Source organism: Equus caballus, chromosome 12 (assembly GCF_041296265.1).
Source record: "Equus caballus isolate H_3958 breed thoroughbred chromosome 12, TB-T2T, whole genome shotgun sequence".
NCBI classification, from domain to species: domain Eukaryota; kingdom Metazoa; phylum Chordata; class Mammalia; order Perissodactyla; family Equidae; genus Equus; species Equus caballus.
Genome location: NC_091695.1, coordinates 29,130,091 through 29,150,646, shown reverse-complemented (window position 1 = coordinate 29,150,646; position 20,556 = coordinate 29,130,091). Strand labels below are relative to the sequence as shown.

Sequence of the window (20,556 nt, the reverse complement as noted above, 5' to 3'; positions counted from 1 at the left end):
GACAGCTAGAAACTATCAATACGAAACTGAAACAGGGAGAGATTTCAAACTGAGGTTAAAACAATCACCTATAAAAAACAAAAAAGAACAGGACAGGGAGCAGTCCACGGGACTGAGTTCACTGTCCTCAGCGGAGACAGAGCTCAGGAGGAGCGGCCCGCCCTGGCCGGTGGCTGCTCCCGTTGCGCCCCCGTGGTGAGGGGCCCTGCCCAGCCTGGGGCCCGCCAGGCTGGGGCCTGCACGCTCTTTCAGAGCTGACTGGAACGAAGCTCCCCGACAGCTGGGGGGTCACGGTGGCGTAGGCCAGGGACGCTGAGGAGGAGGACAGTGCGCGGCCCACGCCGCCCGTGTCTGCACCATGCCTGCACTCCTGCCTTTCATCCTCACCACAGCCCCACAGCAAGGCCCTCGAAGGAGCCAGCCAGCCAGCCCACAGTGCCGTGAGCAACAGGGTCAGGCTGTCCTGCCTGGACGTCAATCAACACGCTCCTTCCTTCCCTGAGAAAGCCTTCCCACCGAGGGAAACACGGATGCGAGTCGGCGGGACTGAGGGCGTGCTGTGCGCCGCGGGGCCGGTTATAAGCTCTGCTCCTTGCAGATCGTGCACGGCCGGGCACCGTCTGCGGCCACCCCGAGGAGCGCGCTTCTGTCGTTGTCTTCACTTAAACAGGAGGGCAAACCAAGGCGCAGAGAGGGCGAGCAGCACACCCGGGTCACAAATCATCACTGACAGCGGGGACTTGAGCCTGCGTTTCGCTGAATCGCCACGGTGCTCTGCGCAGCGGAGGGCTCCCACGGCTGCCGCCCAGCTCATGTGCTCTAGGCGCTGCGGTCAGAGGACAGCTGCCCGAGCATCCGAAGGGCGGCCTACGAGCGCAGGATCAGGCAGCTTCTGGGTGGGGGTGCAGGCTATGCACATGGCGTGAAGGTTAGGAGGAAGGCATTCTGGTCAACAGATCTGCTCCCCAGTGCGTGCATGTCCTCCAAGAACAGGGAGGCCCGATTCACGACTATCTATAAGGAGAAGAGGCCCACTGGCCCCCGCTGTCAGGGACGAGTGAGGAGGTGAGAGAATCTGCAGAGAAGTCAGGCCGTGGGGGAAGCGACTCAGTGTCCTGGTTTTGAAATCAGACCAGTCCACACTGCAGCGTTCCCTAACTGTGTGCCCCTAGGCACAGCACGTGGCCTCTCTGAGCCTCCGTTCCACATCTGTCCATGGGGATAACGACAGTAACCTGCATCTCACGGGAAGTCCATGAGGACGAGAGAGCAGACTCGTAGAGCACTCAGCACAGGGCCTGGCATACAGTAAGAGCTCATGACAGCTAGCTATGTTTTTTTTTTTTTTTGAGGAAGATTAGCCCTGAGCTAACTACTGCCAATCTTCCTATTTTTGCTGAGGAAGACTGGCCCTGAGCTCACATCCGTGCCCATCTTGCTCTACTTTATATGTGGGACACCTCCCACAGTATGACTTTCGCAAAGGGGTGCCAGGTCCACACCCGGGATCCGAACCGGCGAACTCCGGGCTGCCGAGGAGCAGAACATGCGAACTTAAGTGCTGCGCCACCAGGCCGGCCCTTCTAGCTATGCTTATTAAAATTAGTTTTTCCCCAAACTAAAATCTGTGGCTCTGCTTCAGTAATTTCTCATTGAAAAAATAGTATAGCCATTATAAATAAGCATGCAACGATGAGAAGGCAAATGAGTGGAAGAAAGGCACACCCTTACGCCTGTCCCAGCATTCTATGCAAACCACCAGTGACCTGTCTCCAACAGGACAATCGTCATTTGTGACATGCCAGGTGAGTGTCAACATGTCCATTTAAATGTCAGTGATTCACAGGGCTCATTCATGCCAAATGATAGGTGCCCGTCAATACTTCAGAGAAACAAAGGTATGTTAAATTACTAAACACTTGACCTTTCTATGATGTTTCCTTAAATCACTAGGCTGACGGACGCATGCAAAGAAATGAAGAGAAACCAGATTTACTGCATACTCTGAAGTTAAAAATTCAAGGATCAGTACAGGTAAATATATTCAAAAGAGAATGACAAGACAGATATAAGCAAGCTGAGATTCAGAGAAAACGTAACTGGAAATGGAACATCTTTTTCACCATGAAATTTAAACAGTAAGTTACTCAAGATTTACTAGAGAAACCCTATAAATCGTTACTCAGGGAGATAAAATTCTATTACAACATATACAATTTATTAAAATACGGCATTTTATAGAACAAAGGGCCCTAACAGTTGTCTATTCTAAGCCAAACTTCTCTAGAACTTAGTTTGCCCTAATGAAAAACATGTCTCTAAACATCAATTTAGTTGACGAGGAAGTTATTGCAAGACTTACTATAAAACTGAACAAACCTACTTTTAGTTATTAATCACCTATTGGTCATTCATATAAAATTCTTACCTAGAAATTGATTTAAAATTTCTCAAACATAAATTTTTTGATTAAAGCAGGGTACCCTGTGAAAATACGTAAGGATAAAAGCTAGCAGAATAGCAGGTGGAATCTTCACATTCTATGATTCCTATGAGATATGTGAATTTAAAAAATAGTCTATTAAAGGCATTAATTGTTTATGTCCAACAAGTTGATGAAATTTACAGTCTTGAATATAAGCATCAAAACCAAAAGGTATACTGTTTGTGTCAAGTTTCCGTTAATTCTATACTTGGCGGATTATCTCTGTATATATAAAAGATTTCATTTCTGAATTACACAAACCCTACACAGTTTGAATAAAAGCACTCTGATCCAGTGATATCATGCCTGTATCCACATCTGTTGTACAGTGACACAGCAGTAAAAACGTATCACTACTGAGGGAAAAAGACACTATTTCATGAGAAACGAAGATAACGCAGAAAGCCCACTAATGAGCCCCAGTGGCCCCCACACACACACCATGGCCCCCACTGTGGCGGTTCCCCGAGCACCCCATGGAGGGGGTGTCACAGCGTGGGCTGAGGCCTGGACTAACAGTGACAAAATAAACAGAAGGATGACACAGGAAATCAAAACTAAACACGGAAGCAGACACAGCGTCAGCCGGCACACACAACTACAAAAACAAGGAAAAAGAAAAACAGAACTGTTTTTACAAATTCTCTGAAAGGAAATAAGCATGAAATTGTCAAAGAGCTTAAAATATCAGCTAATGAGCTAACGATGTAAATTATAAAAATACTATGTCAAAACACCGCGAAATGGACTAGTTACCACTTCGGACGCTACTAAAGCGATTCACGGTTCATTTAATTACACGCAGGCTAACAACGCAACTAAAAACGAAAATGGGTGGTAGCAGAAGAAATGAGAACGGAAGCGCAGTGAGAAAGCAGAACGCTGTCAACATGATTTCATGCATTCACAAAACCCAGACTAAACACGTGAGAAAGCTAGGCACTATTCTTTAGAGCAGCACGCTGTCGCGGTCCCTGCACTTCCAGAGGCTGCGCACGAACGCAGCCCCGCGCTTCCCGGGGAGGCCAAGCGGCAGCGCGCTCTCACTCACGCCACCCTGGATTCACCTGCAGAACCGGTGCCAAGCATGCCACCGAGGGCATTATTAAGAGGACCGATTTAGCTTTTTCTTCAGTTTTGTTTTTGACGGCATATTCTGTACCCTCCAGTCAGGCATCCCGAACGTAAAGACAGACAGCACTGACTCTCTCTGCATATTTTCCTATATGTTACGATGGTTGCTGTATTTACTTTTGTTACACTGTCTATTGCTGGAAAACAAAAATATCCCCCTAGCTGCCGAACCCTGCAGAGCTGACCACGCTCAGAGCTGAACAAGTGAAAACTTCTCTGGAGTTCAGGCATCACCCCAATATTAAAATTAATTTGTCACCATGCTATTGTTGAATGATTAAATACGAGTTGGTTTTAAAAATCTCAAACCTCTGAGCATAACAAATGCACCTGATTTTCTTCCGGGTTAAAAATAAAGCATATTCGTGGTGTCCAAGACTTAAATCAGGTGTGTCGGGGGCGAGGGGAGACAGCACAAGAAAAGACAAATCCTTACCAGAGTCATGATACCTAGTCTGTCCACCTCCCGAGCTGGGCTGTGCGGAATCCTTCGCGGGGTGGACCGGCCACTGTTCGGAGGAGAGGAGCCGGCGAGCGAGGAGGCAGGGTAGAGGGGAATGGAGCTCACTGATCTAAAACGACGAAGATTGCCAAAACTCCCACTGCCAACTCGACTCTCAATCTCCTCCGCCCGCTGCTCTGTGTTTTCCTTTTCTTCCTGTATCAACCTAAAGTAAAAACAAAACAGTCATCCTTCCTTCATTAGCAGACAGATTAACGGGTTCAGACGAAAAAATCGGTGCTTGCATTACTGTAAGGAAACTCCAATGACGGTTGCTCCAACAATTAACACTTCAGCAAAAACGTTCTACTTTTTCTCTCTTTAACACACTCGGCTTCGGAACAGCACAAAGTACACCTTCCACTGAGTCTTACCAACTATCTCTGATCACTCGTGTTTGATTTTATTTACGTACCCCACAAGTCTGGAGGGGCTAGTTGGCAACTCTCTTACTACACAACGAGATGTTTGAATTTTACAGCTCCGACATTCCCACTTCTCAGGGCACAGCTGCACATTTACCTATCGGTTTTTTTGACTGGAAACTGGGAACTCTGATATAATCAAAAAATCAATTTACAAAGCAATCAGGAGTTTCCAAACACTTAAGTCTCTAGACTAGACGAAAACATTGATTTTTTTTTTTTAAAGGTTGAGTTCGAACAAAAGTATTTTGTTTGTATTATTTGACAGAATTCTCCACCAGCCTCATCTGAATGAATTCACGTCAACCATGCTGCATTAATTTGGAAATTCATAATTAAAGCTCTTCTCTCCTAATGTATAGTGGATGCTTAAACAGCAGTTTTAATATTTGACTATGCAAATCATTACTCTAATATTAAATTAGTAGTAACCTTGCAGTAACCTGTCCAATTAAAGTTCTACTTATATATTCTGAAAGTACTTTCTGTTACTGATACCAAGGCAGTGGACAGAATTTACCATTTATATCAGGTCAACTTGCTACATAAAGAAGAACCCATTTTACTTAGCAATACACTGTGAAAAATAAAAGCTGACGTTTATAATCCTTTCGCGTTTCCCACAGCGATGGGGAAAGGCAGTCTTCCGGGCTCTGCGGGGTTGAACACAGCACACGAACCGTGGTTTAGGGAGGCAGACTGCAGGCCGCACACCCCTTCCTTGCAGAGCCTACAGCTCTCCCTGGAGTTAGTTCTGCCCCTCCTTCCCTCCCGCAGGCTCTGCGCAGGAAGCGGCACTTGGCGTCTGTGTCAGCTTGACAAGAACAAAATGTTGGCAGCAACTCTGCCCGGACCTCCCGCAGGGTCACCGGCACACGGCTGGTCTCTGTGTGCATGCAGGACCGGACCACGGCTGCCTCAGGCCTGACAGGGCAGATCTTGGGCTCCCTGTCACCCTGCACCCAGACCTAAGGCCTCTTAATCTCCCCTCGGACGGGCAAGTCTTTGGCTTGATGAGCAGTGCCATGTCTGCGCCCAGGATCCGAACCAACGAAACACCGGGCCGCCTGCAGCGGAGCTCAGGAACTTAACCACTCGGCCACGGGGACAGCCCCCCCTTGGACGGGCAAGTCTTTGGATTGCACCCCACAGTCGGCCCTTTGTCGTGTAAATTTACTGTTATAACTGCTAAGAGGCTTTCGAAAGAAAACACCTCTGAAACACTGACAAGGTTAAGATTCAAACCATCCTTTGACCACTGTCTTTTTTTTTTTTTAAAGATTGGCGCCTGAGCTAACAACTGTTGCCAATCGTCGCCTTCTTTCTTCTTCTTCTCCCCAAAGCCCCCAGTACATAGTGCTGGATTCTAGTTGTGAGTGCCTCTGGTTGTGCTATGTGGGATGCCGCCTCAACATGGCCTGAAGAGCGGTGCTGTGTCAGCACCCAGGATCCAAATTGGTGAAATCCAGGCCCGCCAAAGCGGAGCGCGTGAACTTAACCACTCGGCCATGGGGCCTGTCCCTGACCACTGTCTTGTAATGAACCAATTTTCACATTCTATTAGTTTAATAGAGGAAAACGCAAGTAGGAGTGGGAATTTGCCAATCTGAAAACCTCGGCTTTCTGTTCCAGGTGGTTGGGTGACACACCTGAAAACGTGAGGCTCTGAAAGACACACAAGAGGGCCCTCCTCAGCGCTGGAGGAGGCACAAGCGGCAGGTGGACGCTGCCCCAGCTCCCTGCCCCCCGCAGGGTTCAGAGTTGGGGGACACTCAGGCTGGAGGGGGGCAGGAAACTCTCCCTCCCGCTTCCTACTGCATGTTTCACCTTCGCTTGCCAGTGGACTGAACTCTGGCGTTTCTCCTCGTAAGTCACCCGCCACCTGGCACTGCCCGTGAAAAGAGTCCTGCTTCTTACCCACAAGGGCGCCAGGCCAGTCCACCTCCTCCTGGCTCTCCATGGTGCCCTGCCCCACACCACAGCTCCCCTCTGCACTTCGGAGCAGGGAGGCCTCCTCCGATGTGCGCTCAGCTCTCTGCACCCCGCCCGTCTCTGGAACCCGGCCTGGGATCCAGAGTGGCACAGGTGGACACTGAGCTCCCCGGCAACGCTCTCCAGCTGTGTCATCGGCTCGTGGGGGAACGGACTGAACCCCTTTCACCCTTCTGCAAGATCTTACACAAGTGTACCCACACCACAACTGTGGCGAGAACGCCCGGTCAACTGAACTTTCCAATCAAGGGCAACCTCAGAACTTAAAACTATTCAAACAGGATTGAACTAAGTTTTACTATCATGGGACGTGTAGAATACGTCCACAGTATTTCTTCCAGACTGTCCTAGGTAGTATACAATTCTTTAGAGACATGCATGGTGTCTGTGGTGCTATGCACAAGCCCACGTACCTGATCTCCTTGTTGATGGCGTCCAGCTGCTCCTGAAGCATCATGGCCAGCGTCTGGGCATCGGCCTGCCCACTGGGGGACAAGAGGCCAGCTGGGCTGAAGATGGTGTCCCTGTCGTCTTCGCCGTCGGACGCGTCCACATCACTCTCGAAGGCCTGCGCCACGTTGGCCAGGACACTCGCTTGTTGGGCACGTTCCCAATCCTGTTCATTAAGAGTCTGTACCTAGAAACAAGAAAATCAAATCTCAGCAAAGATGGAAAATAACAACCAAGTTACAGCAACTTACAGTAAACCTAGCAGAAACTTAAATATCTTTTAAATAGAAGCCCAAAAGATTTTGGAAAAATAGGCCATGCTTGTAAGTTGCTGACACGTATTAAGCAGGCAGTATTTCAGGGGCAGGACAGTCGATTACTTAGACTGCCTGGTAACAGTCACATCTCACTGTGGACACAAGGCATTTCCATGACGTTATTCACAATGGTGACAAGACCGAGTGCAAACAAAAACTGAAAATTAGAAAAATACACCATGGGGGGGCCGGCCCTGTGGCATAGTGGTTAAGTTCGGTGCACTCTGCCTCGGTGGCCTGAATCCACGGGTTTGGACCTACACTGCTAGTTGGCCACGCTGTAGCAGCGAACCACATATAAAACAGAGGAAGACCGGCACAGACGTTAGCTCAGGGCTAATCTTCCTCAGCAAAAACAAAAACAAAAACCACACACACAAAAACATGGCACGATCAGCCACGCTAATGGGAAGTAAAAAGTTCACTACATCCACGGCAGCTGTGTTCACTGCAGTTGCCACACCACTGTACTAGTGTTATCGAGTAACACACCTCACTGGAGTTCCCCAATCCTCCCTCTTCTGAGCCCGGTGTGAACGAGCACAGACAGCAGCAGGCAGGGGCAGAAGGAGACAGCAGGGCAGCCGTCGGACGCACTCGTCTCAACACCCAGGGAAGAGCGAGCTGGCGGACCACGGTCTCTAGAGAACTGAGGCTCTCGGAGAAAAGGCTCCTCTGTGCCGAGCCAACTCCTGTCTCGCGTGATGGAGGGGTACCGTGTGCAATCAGAACGCGCACAGAGAAGGCATGCGCGCCGGGGCCACGTGACCCATCCCGTGCGGCTGTCTCAGCCCCTCTCTCGAAGCCTCCATCTCTTCCTCTCCCGTCCTCACTGAGCCCAGGGCCCTGCCTCCCACTTCACTGACACGACATTAGAGCAACCACAAGACTTGAGATGCCCTGCTGGCTTATCTCCCCGTCCCCCGGGCCTTTACCCATGCACTCCACCTCCCCTCCCAAGATCTGAGGTCGCGGCCAGGTACCTGGGCCCCCACCCAGGCCAGCCCCACCTCTGGGCACGAGGCGCACCCCCTCTGGCTGACTCCAGGCTCGCCTGCTGTGCTCCCTCCCTCTCTCGGGGTAATCGATTCTCTACTGGCCCACACCCATCAGCCTGAGAAGGTTTGCGCCCTTCTCCCTCCTTCAGATAACACACCAGAACCACGGAACCTGGATGCCACGTCTCTTTCCAGCCACCACTGCACTTCGTCCCGATGCGTAAAAGGTCTCCAGAGCCGCCTCGACTCTGCCTCCACCTCCTCTCCTCCTGCTCACCTCCCCTCCCACAGAGCTGCTCCAGGATCAAAGCGCCCACCTTAAGAAGTCCGCCACTGACCTCCACCGCCCTCTCGTCTGGCCCATCGGCAGGCCCAGGCCTGCTGCTCTTCCCTCTTCCCTGAGCATCTCGCTCACTCGGCTGCAGGCCCCGTTGTCCAGGGTTTCTGCCTACCTCCTTGTCACTCTTTAGTCTCCTGCCGGTCCTTTCTCAGTCTTCCCAACCTCTCAATTTTGGAGGGGCCCACGGCTCTATCCTGGAAGCTCCTCTCTATCAACAGGCACCCACTTTGGACTTGATCTCATCTTACACCTTTAAACACCATCTGTATGGTCATGACCCCCACATCTTTATCTCTAGTCCAGACTTCTCTCTTGGGTTCCAGGCCAGAATATCCAACTGCCTACCTGACACGTCCACCTGGACAGCAGATAGGGCTGTCGACCTGATCAGGGCCAGGCTCCACTCGTCTCCCCTGCCCCGCAGTCTTCCTCATCGCAGGAGACAGCCTCCAGCCTCCAGCTGCTCAAGCACGGGCCCTCGGGGGCCTCACTCGCCTCTTTGTCTCATACTCTATATTCAACCCATCAGCACATCGTGTTGGCATGACCTTCTAATATCTCCAAATGGGTCCTTCCCTTCCTTGGCTCAAATGTCACCGTCCCTGTGAGACCTCGCTGGCTACCCTACTTAAAACTATCATTCCCCTCCTACAGCTCAGGGTACCCCGGGTTTCCTTTCCCTGCTTATGACCATCGGAAACCCTGTGGTGGTTTATATATACGTCCACACTTCTCTAACACTCCTCCCTTGGCCCACAGTGAGGGCAGGACTCGCTAACTCACTCTAACGCACCGAGTGCAGCCCAGGTGAAGGCGTGCTGCCTCCAGACCAGGGCCTCAGAGGCTCTGGGGCTTTCTCCTGGCTCTCTCTCAGAATGAGCCCGGAGCAAAGCTGGCGGGCACCTTTCCAGGACACTCAAGCAGCCCCCAGAGAGGGGCCAGGCAGAGCCAGGCGAGTGAGCCTGGAAGTGCACTCTTCAGCCCCAGGCGAGAATCCGGACGGCTGCAACCTCAGGAGAACTGAGCCCGAACCGTCCTGCTCACAGCCCCGAGCCCACGGAACCTGTGAACTCTAAGTGCTCCTTGCTTTAGGCCACTGAGCTCGCAGCAGCCCGTGACCGCAGTGAGAGGAAACTGACACACGGCCCGTACTGTACTTCTCACGCACGCTGGCTCCTCACTAGAACGTGCGCCCTGGCGGTGCGGGCATCTTCTCTGCCTGTATTCACTGCTGGAGCCCTAGTCTATAATGACGCCTGGCCCAAACCAGGTGTGCACTGAATATGGGTGCTGTAAATAAAAATACGCAGAAGTAGATAAAGACATGCTGTTAAACAGACACAAGTAGGAAGGTATTTAAACTTCCCGATGTGAATTCTTCTCACTAAAAGATGACGGATACACGCATTCATTCACGCTTATCGCTGCTTCCAAACCGTACTAATTACATTACGTTGCACTTAAGAGTAGGTCATATTCTATCAGAACTTGTTCTTCAGAAAAAAGCATGCCTAAAACGAAACTCTTAGCCAGAAAAAGGAAAATGGGGGGAGGGGAAGAGAGAAGGCGACCTATGACCATTGGAATCCCCAAAGTCTCAAAGTCACGGGACGAGCAGGAGACGCGCCCGAGGGCCGGCAGCTCGCGGGCGGCGAGGACGGAGGCCCTTGCCTTGGACGGCTCATCCCGCAGGGCTGCCACGCGGCCTTTCTGGGGGCGCCGCAACACCGCGCTGCTGCTGGAGGCATCTGCGGGACCGTCTGCCACAGGGAACCTGAAATCCGAGACACTGCCCAAGTGGGGTCGGCTGAAATATGGAAAACAAAAGGTCATTATTAGATAAGAAAAGCGAACTAAGTTTGTTAGTCAAGCCAGAAGCTGTCAATTTGGAAAACACGTAATTTCACAGAAAAAGGACTCCAAGGAGGGCACCTCTGTCCTCGCTCCCGCCAGCATTGAGCCTTTCAGCCCCGCCAGCGGGGACACTCCATACCTAGGAAAGCCAATGCTGCCACTGCAGACCTGGAGATGAGAGGATGGGGTCCAGCTGTCTGGGCCGTGGAAGAGGCATCCGTCACCCATGTCAGGGCCCACAGAGAGGTGCTCAGCCCTGCCTCTGCTCGACCTTCTCCTCGACCCACCAGGAAGCACCCCCACCCCGACCTGCGGCCTTCCACAGTCACTCTCCCATTTGTGCCAGGCTCCGCAGTGTGAGGCTGGTGGACACCGACACTCCTCTCTCTGCGTGGCACTGTCTGAAGCGCTCCCACAGGCCCCTCGGAGGGAGCGGCTGCAGAAGCCCTTCTGACCACAGCTCGGGCTGGTATGAACCGGGCTGGGCAGGACGCTTTGAGGATTCCGAACCAAAAGCAGAGACTGCGTGCAATCAGACTGACAGACAATCAACACGCCTGGCTAAAACAGTCCCCTGAACCAGTGACTGGGGCCCTGAGCACCCGCGAGGGAGACGCTCAAGAGAGTCACTAGGAGGCCCTGGAGAGGAACTGGTGAGCAGAGGCGAGGAGGGCGCAGCCCAGCCCAGCGCTCAGCCCTGACCGTGGGCACCCCAGCCACACCTCAGTCCTGGCCCACCACCGAGGGCCTCCCTGTTCTCCGGAAAGAAGGCTGGCTGCCTTCATTTTCAGGAGGCCTTACGATCTGAGAAGACAGAGTCCATTCATCTGATTAAAGCCAGTTAGACAGGGGACCCCTCGAGCCTCCCCACCCGATCGTGGACAGGGCCAGGCTGACATGCCAACTCATCTACTTTTGGTACACACCTCTCGACATCTTTTTAAAGAAATACCTTCTTGTAGCATTACACGAGATTTACTGCCTGTTCGAAGATCTCCAAGTCTGGAATTCCCCTTGGAGCACACCCAGCCCTACTTCCTCTACCCCTTACTCCTCACGACACTCTCACTCTCCCTCAGGGTGACTTCCAGCCCAACTGCTCTGGGGCCGTGAGACGGTTCAACGGCAGATGAAAGCGATGCACCTGAAATCCTGCGTGTACCTCTGGATGGTTCGGGAAGCACAAATGCTTCCCGATTCTGACACCCCTTCCCAGGCTTACCTGCCTCCCGACCCGCCACCACCCTGCAGCTCATCACTTGCTGAAGCCTCTCTTCTATATGGCCAATCTGTTTACGGAAGGCCACCCATCACCGTGCTTTTCCACTCCTCAAGCTAGACTACCTTTTCTCATGGAGAAGATCACAAAAACAAGATGACCGATCTCACCGTGGAGTCACACCAAATGAGCTGAGCCTGCCCTGCCTGCCAGACCCCTTCTCCTCAGTCCACCCAAGGCCCTTCCACGCCTACTGTGATTGGTCTTCCCCCCGTTTCTACAGCTCCCAACCACCTCTCTTCTAGGCCACTTGACATGCAGCCTCTAGCCTTGCCTCCCTGAAACAAAGCCCTTCCCTCCGCATGCAGCCTCTCCTGCCCACTGTCTTCAGACCACTCCGCCCCAGGTGACCTTGGCCATCCCCTCCTGCCACCTCTGCACTACCAGAGCAAAGAGCTCCTTTCTCTCCTTGTCTTTCACCTCTAACATCACACCTGGGACCGGCAAACATGTCAAGACGTCTCCATCGGAAAAACTGCCCCCAGCTCTGCCACCCCCTCAAGCTCCTACACCGGCTCCCTTCCCTTCAGGACTCGACTTCCACAAGAGTCACACACGCGTGTCCACTTCCTCTTCACCCACGTGCCTGTGAGAGCCTCCTCGCATACACGCCTGCAATCCCGAGCAGCGGGTCCGCCTGCAGCGCTCTAACGACACGAGCCTTCCACCAGCGAGGACCTGAAGCAGAAAGCAAGTGCCTGTTCCCTGCACTGGTCCTCCTCTGCACCTCGCTCTCTGAAGCGCACACTCTCCTCCTCGAAACTCCACCTTCCAGCGGGTTCGGCGTCAGGGGAAGCTTCTGGCTCTGCCTCTCTGTCCTCGCTGATTTCTCCTCTAGTTTCTAGGAGTGGGTTAGGCAGGGACAGCCGCAAGATACCCTAAACCTTCAGGATGTCCTAACTTGGCAAATGCCGGAACACCTGCAGAGGTTCGGAGCTTCCTCCTGAGTCCTGTTGGAGGCAGGGGCCCGTCTCCTGTGTTTCAGTCACTGCCACCAGGTAAGCGCTTCGATAACTTTTGCTAAAGCGTAACTCTCACTTGATGACCATTTTCTACAAAGAAGTAAATCACCTAAATGAGAATTACCGCCTCTACCACGATGAGGAAGAAAAACTCAGGATGCCGGGCAACTTGGTAGATTCACGCCGAGCCAGGGGGCTCACTCCCGCAGCAGCCGGCCCGGTCACGCCTCGAAAGATCTGCGAGCGCCACGCCGTTAACTCTCAGCCTCTTCAAAACATACAGACTCCAAGCGCCGCACCAGACACGCGAACGTCAGGGCATCCTCCCGCTCCAGCAGCGCAGGCTCTCCGCGGCCTTCTCTTTCACCTCGAGGATGCGACCGTCACTCCCAGGTGGACGGGGCTTCCTCTGGCACCCTGGGCTCTGTCCTCCGATCCCGACACCATCACGCCCACACTCTGTCGGGTGCCTCAGACTCATATGCCCGACACTAATCAATCGTCCCCAGCCCCACCTCCTCCTGCGGTTCTGAGTTGAGTCAAGGACGTGACGGGAACCTCCAAGGTACCAGAACCTAACCTTCAGGATGATGCTGTCCTCTGCCCTCCGGCCTGCTCCGAAGCCCCAGGCTCCCTGAGCTCAGGCCAGGCAGTGTGTTCAGTTGGCTGCCCCTGTGGCCTGCATGTGTTCCTGTACACACACGGCAGGGGCTGGAGCGTGTCTGTGAGTGCGTGAGCTCCCCGTACACACACAGCAGGTGCTGGAGCGTGTCTGTGAGCACGTGAGCACCCTGTACACATATGGCACGTGCCAGAGTGCGCCTGTGAGCATGTGAGCGCCCTGTACACACACGGCAGGTGCTGGAGTGCGTCTGTGAGGGTGTGAGCGCCCTATACACATACGACAGGCGCTTGAACATGTCTGAGCACCCCGTAAACACACAGCAGGTGCCAGAGCACGTCTGTGAGCACGTGAGCACCCTGCACACACATGGCAGGTGCTAGAGTGTGTCTGTGAGCGCGTGAGCACCCTGTACACACATGGCACGTGCCAGAGTGCGCCTGTGAGCATGTGAGCGCCCTGTACACACACGGCAGGTGCTGGAGTGCGTCTGTGAGCATGTGAGCGCCCTGTACATACATGGCAGGTGCCGGAGCATGTCTGTGAGCACGTGAGCGCCCTGTACACACACGGCAGGTGCTGGAGCATGTCTGTGAGCGCCCTGTACACACACAGCAGGTGCTGGAATGTGTCTGTGAGTGTGCGAGCACCCTGTACACACAGGGCAGGTGCTGGAGCGTGTCTGTGAGCACATGAGTGCCCTGTACACACATGGCAGGTGCCGGAGCATGTCTGTGAGCACGTGAATCCCCTGGACACACATGGCAGATGCCGGAGCATGTCTGTGAGCGCCCCAGACACACACAGCAGGTGCTGGAGAGTGTCTGTGAGGGTGTGAGCGCCCTGTACACACACAGCAGGTGCTGGAGTGCGTCTGTGAGTGTGCGAGCACCCTGTACACACACAGCAGGTGCTGGAGAGTGTCTGTGAGCACATGCGTGGCCTGTACACACACGGCAAATGCCGGAGCACGTCTGTGAGCGCCCCGTACACACACAGCAGGTGCTGGAGTGTGTCTGTGAACGCGTGAGTGCCGTACCCGTGGTGAAGGGACACCCCTCTCAGCCTCGCTTGGTCCAGCTCAGCCCTCAAGGCTTCGATGTCCAGTACGAGCTGATCCTACAAAACAGCAAATGACACATACTGCAGCTGTCTCCTTCAGGATTTAAAATTATTTGCATCAAATGTTGAACATAACCATAATAGGTTAAATTAGCAGTTATAAATATCAAGTATTTTAGTTCTGAGAACGTTTTCTCCGAGAGTCCTATAGTAAACATAAACACTCAGACCACCAAATTAGCTTTATAAACCCTGATGCATAAAAAGTCATGTCTTAGTCAAAGAGAAGTTTTTAGAGGCGAAACACCGAGTCATTAACAATTATTAATTCTGTAGAGAGATTTGGGGTGGGAGAGGCGAACAATACTCACCTTCTACTGCACAGACTTCCCTGTGTTGTCTTTTTCCTTTCTGTATTGTCTTTGTCTCACATCGAGCACACATTCATTCATTCATGAATCATTTGTTCATTTGTACGTCCAATCTCATTTTTGTACACGTCAAAACAGTAAGGAAAACTGACAAAAAACTTTTTAAGTCACCTATAACCTTCTAGATCTATGCCGTCCCATACAGCAGCCACTCGCCACACGTGGCCATTGAGCACCTGAATGGGGCTGGTCCAAACTGAGATGTCCTGTAACTATAAAGCACACAGCGGGTTTCAAAGACCCACTATGAAAAAATGAATGTAAAGCAGCTCATTAGCTTTTATATTAATGACATGATAAAATAACATTTGACTCTATCAGGTTAAGTAAAACTAATTTCACCTGTTTCATATTACACTTTTAAATGTGGCTACTAGAAAATTTTAGATTATACATGTGGCTCCCATTACATTTCTGTTGCACAGCACAGTTCTAGAGGACAGGTTTGTGCTAAGGTTTTACCTTCCAAATGAACCCAGAAAGGACTCAGAACTCTGATCCCTACCCGCTGCCAGACTTAACATCCACCGCCAACACAAACGCATTCACGCACAACTCTAGGAGTGCCAAAAATCTTACAGCAGGAAAGTTTGACCCCACTTCACCCAACGTCTGTAGTAGTTATAGCAACAGTGAACTCGCTCAATTCACGGATTTCTCAATGATTTAGAGATTTAAGTACCTTATCATGTTGCGTTTCTTCTAACTGCTTTTTTGCATTTTCAACTTCTCGTAATAGAGAATTCCGCAAAAGATGAAGAGTCCTTTAGTGTTGATTCTTGAAAACGTTCCACATAATAGTATGGCTACATTTCTGTCTAAGACAATAAAGTACCACGGAAAAGGGGCCACGTGAACGTACTCATGAGCAGTATTAGAGTGAAATGCAACAGTGAGACCATCGCAACTTCTCATGATAATTTGTAAATACAGAACCTACTACCTCCGTGATGGATTTTTCTAAGTAAGCATGTCAAGCCCATAGTGTAGGCCTATCTGCATCCGTTAAACTGGTTTATAGTAGCTTTTAGATTTTACAATTCATCGGTCACTTGGGAAACCTGACATAAGTTTCAAATGTACAGTTTAAGGTAAAAGTATTCTGCCCTTAAGGTTGGCCCACTGATCAAGGAGGGAAGGGGGAAGCGCCCTGTGTGGTCTCTGATAACGCCTTTCCTGACGGGCTCTGTGCAACAGGAACGTCACGTCATTAGTAATGACCACTGGTCTCTCTCGAATGAGCGTGACCACGGTGCCCACCTCAGGGCAGGCTCTGGCCGTTATCTTTAGGGACACCAGTGCAGTCGGGACAGGTCGTGCCAAGGCCCAATGCAACTGTCGCCCATGAGAGCTTCTCTGACAAATTCTAGGGCTCTCCTTCACCCTGGGGATGGCTGAAGTGTCCCCATGATGAGAGGAGCATGAGTCCTGCTCAGACGTTTTCCAAACCGAATGGAGGGAGAGAGGGAGGAGCTGGAACACTTTCAGTTGATCCAAGCCTTTATTTTACACCATTCTCCTACACCGTTATGTTTATAAACGAGACAGAAATTAACTTCCGACGCAGGAGCAACGAAGGGGTGAGGGCTGGGCCCAGCAAAAGATTCCAGTGCAGGGGCTGGCAAGCAAGGGCCTGTCCCTGTCAACAAAGTTCTACTGGAACACAGTCACTCACTCACATGTCATCAGCGGCTGCTTTCATGCTCATTATTAGTAGGCATGAAATTATTTTGCTCAATTACTCATAATTCGTAAAAGCCTAAAATTTTTACTATCTGGCCCTTTATAGAAACAGTTTGCCAACTCCTGCTCTAGAGAATAAGAATGGTAAACAAGCTTCCATACACACAAATTGGGCAAGGACATAACAAACGAGAAGTTAATTGAGCGAGCGGTTAACAGTTGGCACTTTTTCCTCCTTACGGAGTCATTTCTACTTCCTGTAATGGCTGTTAACCACCATTATGCAGCATTCCTGGGGAGCAGAACATGGGCGATCTCTCTGTAAAGGATGGGAAACCTTCGGCGAGGTGTGTGACATCCCACCTTGTCTTCCAGGGCAGCCATCCTCTCTTTGAGATGAAGCTGGAGCCTCTCATCAGACTCTGACAGAAGCTTGTCGACGGTGTCGGACAGGCGTTTGTTATGCTCCTCGTTCATCTTCTCTCTCTGCCTTGCCTGGAACAGGAGAAACAAAAACCTGGCCACTGCGAGCAAAGGCAGGATCGTTTCCCCCACCGTGGAGTCACCCGTGCCGCCATCCCTGGGCTGTTCCGGCCCTCCGCCATCAGTGGACGTCTACACGATGACCAGGACTGCCTCACAGGCGCAGAGAAAGGCAGGGCCAAGTCTGCGAGAGCGTTAATGAGAACGTCCACTGCTCCTTAAACGAGGCCCTCACGGGGCCTCAGCAACGTCACCCATCCCTGACTGTCGGGTGGGCTCCAGGAGCAGATTTACACCCAGACACAGCAGAGTTTCAAGGGGATCAGCTTATCCACACACCAGTGGAGGAATCTGCCCATGTAAACAGAAGCTTGTGTCTGGATTCAGGAGAAAAAATGAACTCAACTCACAAAGCAAAAGGTAAAGAAATTCATCTGGGGAAAAAACAGTGGAGACAGAGACTTTCACCTGTTCTTTATACTCCTACATCACTTGAATTTTTTGTAATGAACGTTTATGTTGAAAAATTACAAATAATCACGAGTAATTTTAAAACTTAAAAATAAAGCTGCTAAGTCTGTGTTTTATAAAACTATCATCAATTTCATGGCTTAAAAAGCTTGCTTTCACCCCTTATTCTGAACAAATACAAAGGGCACGTGGAGGGGACAGGAAGGGCTAACAGGCGGCACCTGTCAGGGTGAGTCCCCCGGGCCGGTGGGCAGCTCCCGGGCAGAGGGCAGCATGGCTCGGGGGCTGAGACCTGCGCTCAAGCCACGCTGCCTGGAGGAGCAGCCCACAGGGAATCGCCAACACAGTCAAGCCCTCCGTGCTTCAGCGTCCTCAGCTGACCACCACGGGTGCCAGCATCTCCCTTTTCTCATGGGTCACGGTCAAATCAAACAGAAGGCTCTCAGAATCATGCCCAACACACAGCAGCTACCACCATCTGGAGAGACCCAGCACACCACACAATAAGGCACCGGTGTTCAAATATTTTTAAAGCAAAGCAACTTAAACGTTTACTTGGAATTGCCTTACTTATTAATGGCACCCCTATCTCAACACTGGTCCTTCCAAATTCTATCAACAGTTCTGAAAGTAAGGAAGTGCATCCCCAAACGGATAAAAATCTCTGCCTAAGAGCTACGCGTGTGCGTATGGGGGGCAGGCAGAGGACTAAGATACAATCTTCTGAAGGGAGTCAGAATGTTTGAAAGTCTGCGGTCCACGCTCAAGAATACGGGCTTCTGGTGAAAATAAAATCTGACGGCCTTGAATTGGTGTCGTAAGGTTGGGTGCCAGCCGGACGCAGGACGGCCACTCGCTCCATTGCCTGGATGCTCCACACTGACACCTGACCAACTCCTCAGGGAAAACTCTCTCAGGATTCAACTGACACGAGCCTCCACTGCACACTCTCTTCACAGCTCACAGCTCAGTCACAGTCTCCTCTTCCTCGCCAATACCCACCTCTGCACACACCTGTGTGTCTGCAGTCATACTTTGGTACTTTGGGAGACAGTCAGGCCCGTGACCTGAATTTGGGCTTTCAGTGCCATATCCTAAGCAAGTGGACCTGTCATCTAGGACAACACGCCTCACTCTAAGTTTCACGGGGACCCCAGGCCAGCACCTCAGGTTTCAGGGGCGCCTGGAGAAGGTCCCCTGACGGGCTGGTCAGAGAAGCAAGCGGCCTCCTCGGGCTGGGGACCCACCTCCCTGCAGGGCCTACGGGCACCAAGCTCTTCCCCTGCTGCAGTGCTGGCATGACTGTCCCCGGGGTGGATGCACCTGTCAGCAGACGACTCGTACATGAGGCCACAAACGAAACACACATGACAGGATGGAGAAGGGACCGGTGTCCGCGTCGGGACAAGTGGAATCACGAGGTGTCGCTTTCCCCTGCCTGAGCGCGTCCCACCCCGCACCGGGCTCGGCGCTCGGCCTTGTGCCTGGACACATACCCGCTGCAGCTCTTGATTCTTCTCCTCCAACTGTGCCTCCATCTGGCGCAGCCTCTCCTCAATGTTGCCGTGTCTCTCCTCGGCCTGTCAGCAAACACAGTGTAAGTTCAACCAGTGCCTCCGCTTCCCTGGCAGCATGCTGTACGCCACTGCGGCGGCAGCCAGCGGAACATGCTCTGCGTGCACCACTGTCAACCACGTGAGACGGAAAGCGTCTCCTTACATCTCCCGACACAGCCTACGTGGCTTCACGTGCTCATCTGGGAAGCGGTTAATCCTCTCACGTTGGTGACGCTGAGGCAGGACTGGTGTTGGTGACAAATGTGGTGAGAGAAATGTGCTTCCCCGACCCCGTGCCCAATTTCAGTGGATCGTATGCTCCCCACCCTCACACCGCGTTTGGTTAGTCAGCAGGGAAAGCAGGAAGCAGCAAGCGCGAGTGAGAGCAATGCACACGTTCTACCTTCCTGAGCTGGGAAGTAAGTTCGAACAGTTTAGCTTCCTTAGCAGCAGACATTCCAGAAGACCAAGGGTCAGACTATAAGGTCAACCAGGGACAGGAGAGATGACAGGGGAGAGAAGAAACCGACACTTTAAACACAGATCACGAAGGAAGAGAAGCGGTTCTGCGACAGCTGTTAGCAATGGACTTGCTCTGAGGGAGGCCTGTGCGCACTCGACAGCATCTGACCCACCCAAGGCGAGTTTTCACCAGCAGCAGCCTGTGCCTGTCCTGCCCTTTTCCCACGGGTGCCCTCCCCAGCAGCTCACTAAGCTCGAACCAGGCGACATGAAACCACTGACGGAGGCGCCCACACAGGCCTCTGCCAGGAGGCCCCCTGGCCCAGGGCCGCTTCTCTGCCTGGCTGACTCCCACGGGCACTGGAGGCTAAGCCTTCCCTAGGCCCAGGGAGGCTGGGCTCTCTGTCATCACGTGCTTCCTCCTCCCGTACGGGCCACCTGCTTCTAGCACCTACAACATCATTCTGAAGGTGCCTAGTCACCTGTGGATAGAGAGGGCAGGGCGCGTGTCTTGCATACGCCTAGTCAACATTTGTTGAACAGATGAATGAATAAATTGCTTAAAAATTTGTTTATTACAAATTTATTTTCATTGTCTTTAAAAGAAAATGGCAGGGCTAGCCCTGGTGGCCTGGTGGTTAAGTTCGCTGTGCTCCGCTTTGGCAGCCCGAGTTCAATTCCAAGGAGCAAACCTATACCACTCATCTGCCAGTGGCCATGCTGTGACAGCAGCTCACATACAAAAAAGGGGAAGACTGGCAACAGACGTTAGCTCAGGGTGACTCTTGCTTAGCAAAAAAAAAAGAAAAAGTAAAACAAATGAGAATGGTGTTTTCCGATTTCTGGGACCAAGTCTATCCTTCTACACAAAGCTTCCATCCTACACTTTGAGTTGCTGACTAACTCTAAGCAGCAGTGACTCTTAGATCAAGCAGCCTGGGGATGAACAGCACACACCTGACAAAACTGGAGAGAAATTAGTTCAGGGATAACAAAAGAGGAGGCTCACACTGGACATTTAAAAAGCGGTCCAATCTCAGACAACGCA

At 51.8% G+C, this 20,556-nt stretch overlaps 1 protein-coding gene across 13 annotated transcripts in view; it reads right to left on the bottom strand.

The window, feature by feature from the left end:
* The window catches only part of LOC138916649 (liprin-alpha-1-like), a 102,166-nt gene that overhangs the window by 34,781 nt on the left and 46,829 nt on the right, over nucleotides 1-20,556 (bottom strand). For 12 of the 13 annotated variants that reach the window (XR_011423953.1, XR_011423952.1, XM_070229681.1 and 9 more), the window contains 6 exons: nucleotides 18,987-19,070; nucleotides 16,900-17,031; nucleotides 14,400-14,479; nucleotides 10,315-10,450; nucleotides 6,952-7,175; nucleotides 4,056-4,287 (listed from right to left, as the gene is read on the bottom strand). Coding sequence is in view for 11 of the 13 variants with exons in the window: in XM_070229681.1 (XP_070085782.1) it covers nucleotides 4,056-4,287; nucleotides 6,952-7,175; nucleotides 10,315-10,450; nucleotides 14,400-14,479; nucleotides 16,900-17,031; nucleotides 18,987-19,070 (888 nt within the window). In the remaining 2 variants the exon portion in view is untranslated. Of the gene's footprint in view, nucleotides 1-4,055; nucleotides 4,288-6,951; nucleotides 7,176-10,314; nucleotides 10,451-14,399; nucleotides 14,480-15,535; nucleotides 15,600-16,899; nucleotides 17,032-18,986; nucleotides 19,071-19,449; nucleotides 19,525-20,556 lie in introns of all 13 variants that reach the window. The other variant, XM_070229691.1, reaches the window with a different exon arrangement.